This window comes from Octopus bimaculoides, chromosome 10 (genome assembly GCF_046866305.1).
Source record: "Octopus bimaculoides isolate indiv1 chromosome 10, ASM4686630v1, whole genome shotgun sequence".
NCBI classification, from domain to species: domain Eukaryota; kingdom Metazoa; phylum Mollusca; class Cephalopoda; order Octopoda; family Octopodidae; genus Octopus; species Octopus bimaculoides.
The window spans coordinates 48465481-48474796 of record NC_142937.1 but is presented as its reverse complement, the minus strand read 5'-3'; the positions used below and the strand labels follow the sequence as shown (position 1 = coordinate 48474796).

At 35.1% G+C, this 9316-nt stretch overlaps 1 protein-coding gene across 1 annotated transcript in view; it reads right to left on the bottom strand.

The window, feature by feature from the left end:
• Positions 1 to 3075: 3075 nt before the first annotated feature.
• Positions 3076 to 9316, bottom strand: part of LOC106878530 (DNA-directed RNA polymerase II subunit RPB1) — a 32470-nt gene continuing 26229 nt past the window's right edge. The window contains exons 22-26 of the mRNA XM_014927764.3: positions 8031 to 8135; positions 6821 to 7003; positions 6236 to 6439; positions 5956 to 6142; positions 3076 to 4652 (exon numbers count right to left, since the gene is read on the bottom strand). Coding sequence (XP_014783250.1) covers positions 3292 to 4652; positions 5956 to 6142; positions 6236 to 6439; positions 6821 to 7003; positions 8031 to 8135 — 2040 coding nt within the window. The 3' untranslated portion in view covers positions 3076 to 3291. The remainder of the gene's footprint in view (positions 4653 to 5955; positions 6143 to 6235; positions 6440 to 6820; positions 7004 to 8030; positions 8136 to 9316) is intronic.

The window sequence follows — 9316 nt, the reverse complement described above, 5'->3', positions numbered from 1 at the left end:
ATCGCTCGAAAGAAACCGACAATTTCTGAGACGAACCGGCGTAAGTGGATCAAGTTTGCTAAAAGCTAAATTGAATGGACGGCTGGTCAAAAGTACTTTGGAGCAACGAATCCCGCTTCTGCATCTTTGGATCAGACGGAAAAACTTATGTAAGATGCCGTCCAACTGAAGAATTCCTTCCTCAGTGTGTCAAGAAACCGGTGCAAGCGATTGTGTGGGGAGATAATGGTGTGGGACACGTTTAGCAGCTTAGGTGTTGGTCCAGTTAAGGGTGATGGCAGACTGAACAGTGTAAACTATCTGCAATTAGTAAATGAAAATGTGCTGCTATATTTAAATAATCAGATGCCACCGGGATCTATTTTCCAGCAGGACAATTGTCCTGTTCATAAAGCTAAGAAAGTTTTGCAATATTTTAAGCGCAATAATACAGTGGTTATTGAGAACTCCACAGCTGTTATAAGGCTGTGATTGAAAATAATGGCTATAGAACTAAATACTAATAAATTTTTGTTTGTTGGTCATTTGCGCTGTAAATTTTCAATTCAAACAAAATAATGCTGGTACGGTATTAAACTTATTTTGCCGACAATTTTTAATCATTTGAATTAATTGCGCATTAAAATTATTCGAATTGCAGAAAGATATATAACACCTGCATCATTCGAAGAAGAAAAAAATCCTACATAAACTGTAAAAAGTAAAATAATTCTATGTAGTTTTGTCAAAACTAAATTAATGAATGGATAGTTTAGAAACACACCAGAGATGGTTTGTAGCCGAAGTTATTGCCTATCGATTAGATCGTTAAGAGTCGTTCTTTCAACTTTCTCTCGCATCATTTGCTATCTATTCTCAACGTGAAACTATGATAGAAGACACCAAAGACATCCAATAATGGGACTGAATTGGAAGCTACATAATAGGGAGGCGAAATTCCAAGTAGTATGTCCATATCTGGAATTTTAACTGGCTGAATGTATACCGCTAAACATATCAATGACTCACAGAACCCTTGGAAGTTCTACGTTTAATAACTGCAGATTACTAGTTCAAGGCTGTGAAGATTGGAAAAAAAAAATGGACAGATAAATCCATCATGTTCTTAAACTGGTCCAAAAATTGGTGAAGAAAGAATTATATAGATGCAATTTATTTTACCTTCTCATTAATAAAATGTGGAAGCCAAAAAAATTTCGCATTTCATACATTTTCAGTTTGAAAAAACCACTCGTTAGTTGAAACGTTTTAGGGCATTTCCTTTACTTTTCTTGTGATGTACTCAACAAATGCACATTGTCTACATGTATGCATAGGTGTAGGATAAATTTTTTTATCAAGGCCGGGTATTTGATAACAGTAAAAACAAAATCTTATTGGGTTTAAAAGGAACCTTAAGATCAACAATGACAGCAAATACTTTCAAGTGATTAAATATCAACACAATAAATATGAAGTCCAGCCAAATAATTTATTAATTTTTTTTTATTGAGGTTTTTTTCAAATATATACAAAAAAAATCATTATTGGTCTACCAGAAAAATAATGGGTTGGGGAAGATATTGACAACCAGCTAAAGACAAACCACAGGGCCCATATGCAAGAGGAAGTAAAATGGGTGGGGTATGTTAACAGGATTAGTAAGGAAATGGGCAAAGAAAGAAGGGACAAAAAGTGATTAACAAAACAAATGTCAAAAAAAAAATGTAAGCTTGAAAAAACAAAAAAAAACAAAAACAGTAAGTAATGAGCTATATTTTGAAGGAGTCTCAAAATTAATGTTTTGTTGTCAGCTATGTACAAGTTTTTATTAGATTTACCAACAATTTTTATCAACAAATATAAGATGGTAGGACTAGTCCAAATATCATTCTTATTTTATTTTTTCTATTTTGAACAGACACAAGGCCTCCATTGTTATGTTTGAAAGAGACAAAAAACATTAAGATACTGTGATGTTTGTGCCTTTCTCAAAAGAATTAGCAGTAAAAGTGAAATTGTTTCAATTGGAATTCAAAACGAACTTCTTGTTTATTACCAGAGGTTAAAATAATATGTAATAAATAATTAACAAAGGCATAAGGCCAGAAATTTGGTGAGGAAAGGTTAGTCAACTAAATCAACCCCAGTACTTGATCAGTACTTCATTTTAATCCCATAAAAATTCAAGGCATTGGATGATCTTGGCAGGATGTCAACCAATGCTCTAGAGATTTTGCCAACCCACTGTCCTATATAATAATAGTTTTATTTTTAATAATTTCTAACAAGCACATAACCAGATGAGTATAGTTGATAAAATCCAGCCAAATATTAGGATGATTAAATCAACCTTAAAGGACATATTTTGTCCAGTGCTCTTCTGATTCTACTACCCACCAACATTTTGATAAAAAATATGCTAATAAGTTTGTTCTCTCTCTATGTGTGTGTGTGTGTGTGTGTGTGTGTGTGTATATATATATATATATACATACATACATACATCAGCACACACACACACTTGCATTTTCCTAAATACAATACAAAAGTATATTTTTACATGCAGGTTATGAGATGGCATTTGAAAATTTACAAATGAATTTCCTTATATATATATATATATATATATATATATATATATATATATATATATATATATTTCTGTAGCTAGGTGTTCTTTGTTAATACTGTCCCACTATGAAGTGCAAGTGTGGTATCAACCTTTTCTGCTTAGCAAAATGGAAATAAGCTGGAGAGAAACGAAAAATAAAACCCTGGAAACAAGTTTTTTCTGCTTGTTTTGAAGTGTTTTTTTTTTTTTTTTGTAAATCTCAGTCAAACTAGCACTGTATTCCCATGAAATTTTAAAATGTAAAGGATATAAGAATTTTGTCAAAAGTGAATTTTTTTTTTTTCAACTACAATATGATTTAGAAGTTAACATTTACAAACACTCTGGAATATTTCAAAAACAATTCCTTTGAATTTTTTTTTCATTTGTTTTTCTAATTCCTGATAATTATTTAAAATAAAAACTATAAAAAAAATCTTGGCAACTGTGTTTGTGTGTATTCATTGATTAATATCAATAGATAAATATAAAACCCAGCCTACATAAAAGGCAGCATGGTAATTTATTTACAAATATATATGTATATACAAATGAATTGTATTAATGATCAATTGGATCAGACATGTCTGTGCAGGTGTGTGTGTATATCAGTGTATTATATGATGAATGTCTAGTTGTGTGTATAAGTATATATGTATAGTTTCTGTAGTGTATGTTGGTCCTAATTCTCCATAAGCTTATGTTTCTTTATCATCATCATCATCAGTTGGGCTGTAAATCGGACTGGCTGGAGAAGGTTTTGGTGAACTAGGAGAATATGTGGGACTAGTTGGAGAATATTTAGGACTTGTGGGGCTGTATGTAGGGCTGGTAGGAGAGTATTTGGGACTTGATGTTGGACTGGTCGGGGAATATTTGGGGCTAGTTGGGCTGAAAGTAGGACTGGTTGGAGAGTATCTAGGAGAAGTCAAACTATATTGAGGGGACGTTGGGCTGTACTCAGGAGAAGTAGGGCTGTATTTTGGTGAAGCAGGAGAATAAGTTGATGTGGGTGTGTATTTTGGACTGCTGGGAGAGTATGCAGGGCTTGTGGGAGAATATTTTGGAGAAGAAGGAGAATACTGAGGAGAAGTAGGAGAGTAAGAAGGAGAAGTTGGAGAGTAAGATGGTGATGTAGGAGAGTAAGAAGGGGATGTAGGGCTGTATTTCGGACTGCTGGGGGAGTAACTTGGACTGCTAGGACTGTAGCTAGGAGAGCTAGGACTATAGTTGGGGCTGGTGGGAGAGTATGACGGACTAGTAGGAGAGTAAGATGGGCTAGTTGGAGAATATGAAGGGCTGGTAGCACTGTAATTAGGAGAGGAAGGCGAGTAACTGGGGCTTGCTGGGCTATAACTAGGGCTAGTCGGAGAATAAGATGGACTTGTTGGAGAATAAGAAGGACTGGTTGGAGAGTAAGAAGGAGAAGTGGGGCTATAGCTAGGGCTGGTTGGAGAGTAAGAAGGAGATGTGGGGCTGTAACTAGGACTGGTTGGAGAATATGAGGGGGAAGTAGGACTATAACTAGGACTGGTAGGGGAGTATGATGGGCTAGTTGGAGAGTAGGAGGGGCTGGTTGGAGAATAAGAGGGTGAAGTTGGGCTATAAGAAGGACTGGTAGGTGAGTAAGATGGTGATGTTGGGCTATAGCTTGGTGAAGATGGAGAATAAGCAGGACTTGCAGGGGAATATGATGTACTTGATGGAGAATAGCTAGGGCTGTGTGGTGTCATAGCTGGTGACACAGGTACATAAACAGGAGATTTAGGTGAATAACTTGGAGACAGTGCGCCACCAGGGCTCGGAATGTAAGCACTGCCTGGCGATGACGGAGATCCACTGAGGGGAGACCAGTATGCATTGTAGCCGGGACTGCAACCACTTTCACTTGCAGCTGATGGTGAAAAGCCAGCACCACCAGGTGTCATTCCACTTCCAATACCAGGGGACCAAGAGCCGATATAACCAGGTGTGGCACTTGTGAGCCATGGTGTCATCTGTGGTGACATTCCAGTCATAGGACTTCCACCAGATCCAAAGAACATTCCAGTGCCCATACCTGCAAATAAATTTAAAATGAAAATTTACTAAAACTTTTATCTATGTTAAATTAGTTAACCTCAAGTAATATAAAATCTTGTTACTGGCAAAGACAACAAGGATGTATTTAGATGCATTTACAAATCTTTACTGTGATTTGAATTCTTACTCTAAGCTAAGTAAAGAAATTTCAATGGCAAAAAAATCTTAAATAGAAGAAATTGTGCTAATATTATAAAAATCTGCTTGTGTAAGTGATACATAATGAGAGGTATTCCATGAATATATATGACAGTCAATGCTGACCAGAACATCATCATTACTGAGAGAAGTATTTGCTACATAAAATATTCAAGTATGTCTAACATGTAAATTACATGAACAGTGAACACATTGAACACAACAAGAGAATAACTAGCAGTGTTAGTATTGGTTCCAATTAAACTTCTCTTAAATTAGATTTAACTTCCTCACATTTAAATAATCAGTTCATGATTAGTGTTCATCAGAAAAGCTCACTTTTTCTCATTCAAAGTAATGAGATTGATATTTCTAAATTCTGAAAACCTTCTAAGATAGTTCACACTTAATGTTACTCATTAATATGCTTATGCAATCAAACTTTATTACAGACCCTCACCAACTCTAAATTTATGCTGCATAAAATTATAGGAAGTTTGGTCAGGTAATGTGACCAAATGTCACACAATTATTTTTTTTTAACAGTTAGCATTAGAAAATCCATTCAAAAGAATAAATCATTTATTTATATCACATTATCATCAGAGAACTATGTTGACAAGTAGAGAAGAGTGTCAAACTAAATGCTTATTTTTAATTATGTCCTCCATGTTCCAAATTCAAAACAGTGGATTTAAATTTTGCCTTTCATTTCTCAGGCACATCAATGAGTCAGTTCAGTTAACTGTACTACTTCCCTGAAAATGTGTGGCCTTGTGCCTAAGTAAAAAGTTTCAATCTCTAGATTTGGTTCAAACAGCTGGTATTTAGCTCAGAGATGAGGATCTCTCATATTTTGAAATGATTCTTTAAGTCTAAAACAATATCAAATGAGGTAAAATTATATTACCAAGGAAAGTGTTGTTACAAAATTGAAGTAAACCACTTACATTTAAAAAAATCCAATCTGTCAAGCAGTTCGCATTCAAGTATTAATTCCTCGCTGATTACTCAGATTAACTATACAGTCATATGCTAAGAAATTGTTACCAAGAAGGAATAAATTATGTTGTTCTCTCTCCTTTCCCTCAATAGATCACAAAACAATGCAAAAAGCTGGCATAAAATCATAAATTGCTTACCAGTACCAAGCATGCCAGGGCCAACATTGGATGGTATTTCCATACCAAATTTGCACTTGTCCCCATCAAGAAGTAAATCAAAACTACCGGTGCCAATCCGTGCAAGTTGCCCCACCATTATGTTCTCCGAGACACCTTTCATTGGATCAATTTCTGAATGAGAAGCTGCTTCCATCAAAATATCAACCTAAATTGGTGATACAAACACAGAAATTAGGATTAAATATTGAAATTACTCTCAGCAATAATTTAAATAGGTTAATAAAGAGAAATAACTTACGGTTTCTTCAAAAGAACACCGAGCTAATGCACCAGTTTCTTGTCTGTTAACACCATGACGAGTGATTGCCATTAAATGACCTTTAGCTGTCATAACATCACATAACAAGGCCAAATGTCGGTAATTTACATATGAACCATCAAAAGAAATTACATGGTTCATCTCTTTTTCAATTGATTTTCGAACAGCTTCAATTCCAAGTGACTAAAATAACAAACAAAATTATTTTGTTTTGTGAATTGCAACAATCACAATATGTCGATATATAAAAAAAGTTAGTTGTTTAATGAAACCAGTTTAAATTTGTGATTATTTTAGAATTTAATTGAAACTCTTAAGGGGTGTGTTTAGTTAGAAATATAGCATTGAAAGGGTTAACAATAAAAAAGTCAAATATCAGCAACCAATAATGGATTGTTAAATTAAACAAAGTATTCTCAAAGCAACATTTGTAAGCTGCTCAGTACAACTATATCGTAGCAGGACACTTGCACATCACCGCTGGTATACAAAATTTTCATCTCCCAAGTTATCAAAACTTGTTGCAACACAACCTGAAACACAGAAAATTTCAAAAGTACTTACCGAGAAGATTTCAACTATATCGTTAGATGTAGTTCGACACTTGTCAACATCTTTTTCACTGATTACTTTCATCAGAGCAGTCCCATCAGTTTCAAGAATCCATTCAGCAACTGCTTTAAATTCACCATCATCAGTAATGTGGATACGTTTTTTGTCATCAGTTGTTGGTAAATGCATGTACACCTGCCATAAAGATAATGACATCACCATCATTTAATGTCCATTTTCCATGCTGGCATAGGTTGGACAGTTTGACATGGAGCTGGCCAGACTCCAATTGTCTGTTGTGGCATGGATGCTACAGCTAGATGCCCTTCCTAACACCAACCACTTAATAGAGTGTGCTGGATGCTGTGTTTATGCAGCACTGGCACAGGTGCATTTATGCAGCACTAGCAAGAGTGCTTTTTATGTGGCACTGGAACCTTTAAAAACAAGCCTGTATGTGTGGAAGACAGCAATTTTACTGAGCTTGAGGCATCTTATCAAGTACAGCAAATAGCCACATCTCCAGGTCCTTTGTCATTTCTTCAATCAGTGAGGCCCTGCATTCCAAGATCCTTTCTCACCACTTCATCCTACATCTTCTCGGGTCTCCTCCACAATTACAGCTCAGCACTTCTTTACACAGCTATCCTCATCCATATGCAACACATGACCAAACCAGTGCAGTCTTCTCTCTTACATACATCTAACACCTCTTATACCCAGTTTTCCTCTTAACCCTTTAGTGTTCACATTATTCTGCCATAATTAATGCTTTTTTATCCACATTATTTTGAACTAATCAAGCATTATCTCGTAGCTATGAGATTTTGATGAGGTAGCTGTTAATTTTTAAAACGATATTGTAGGGTTGGTGTGAGAGACCAGATCTGGCCAGTTTGAACATAGAATAGGCAGAATACTTTTGGCCGGATATGGCCGGTTTAAATGCTAAAGGGTTAAACCATTTACACTCTGTCGTGCATGCACACCGACATTACCCATCCAACAGAGATGCTAGCTTCATTTCTTTCAAGCCTTCACAAGCCCCCTGTAGTCAAATCCCATGTTTCACTGCCAGCTGTATGTACACAGGCATCACTGGAAGACAATATACTGGTCTTCAAAAAGATAACACAAATTTTTTAAATCAAAAGATATTAAACCAGCAGACACTATAGAAGCCCATTGAAATCATTAGAAAATTAAATCAAAGTTTATTTACCTTGGAAATTGACTCAATGCCTTGCAGAGTCATGTCTGTTAGAATATTGGCTTCAATACAGCGCAACAGAACATCATCTTCCATTTTATCAACAATATCTTCTTCCTATATATTACAAGAGAACAATGAATTGATATACAAGAAGTTTTTTAATTCAGTAAGTATATAAACTATTGATAGACCTAATCCACCTGTTGACTGCTTGATTATAACCTGACCTATGGTGTCTTTCATGTAGTCTGTACTGTTGTAAACATTCAGACTAAGTTTTGAATCTTTTCTGTTTGGCTGCTAAGGTTTCAAAAATCAAAGTTTATCGAAAATTTTAAAATTTGGTACATTAATGTAGTTTTCCCAGCTGAATTGCTGGAGTTATTTCACTTTTACCAGAAAACCTTTTTTAAATTATAGAGGGTCAAGAAACAGGTTTTGGAAGCTATCATTTTGTGCATGCCAGCACCCTGAAAATAGGTGTTGTTAATATTTGGTTTTAAGCATTCAATATGCATTTAATGCGATAAACAGCACATTACAAATTAAATATTTTAAAAAAACAGTAGAACACAGCATCAACAAGTGGTTTCAATATATTTGTCAACATGTGCTTTCTCAGAGACAAAAGAGTTCTCATGTTTGGCTTGTAACTGTGGAAATAGGCATGAATGTGTCTGCAGCTTATGAGTGGCTAAAATTACCCAACATTTTCAAACTTTAATAGCTAATAACTCTTTGATTTATAGCGAAAATGATTTTTCATGGCATTGATTAGCCTATAAAAGTGTATCAGTACACTGAATATGAAATCAGTTCGAACAGAAACTGAAATTGGCAGCTAAATAGAAAAGATCCCAAGTTTCTAATCTAAGGATGATTCAATATCAAAATGCTGTTTCCTACAGGACCTTCCCTGCAAAGAGCCACATTCGTTAAAGGATACTAGTGTATCTAGTTTTTCAGCAGAACCCCATTGATATCTTATACAGGGGTTCTAACTGTTAGGTAATAAGCTCAGAAAGCTGATTCATTTACTCACCAGCTACCACTGATTTCCAACAAAGATTAAAGTAATTAGCAGCAACATTAGTCATGATTGCTTCCTTCCTTTACTAACACAAGTCTTTGAGATCCAGCAAAGGCTATCCTTTACTCTTTAGAGTGAAATATCTAAAAAAAAATTACTCAACACATCTGCGATACTTGTGCTATCATTAGTTTGACCACCAGCTCATACTAGAAACAACAAACAATATCTGTCAATTATTTTAGGCAAAATCATCATAAGCCTT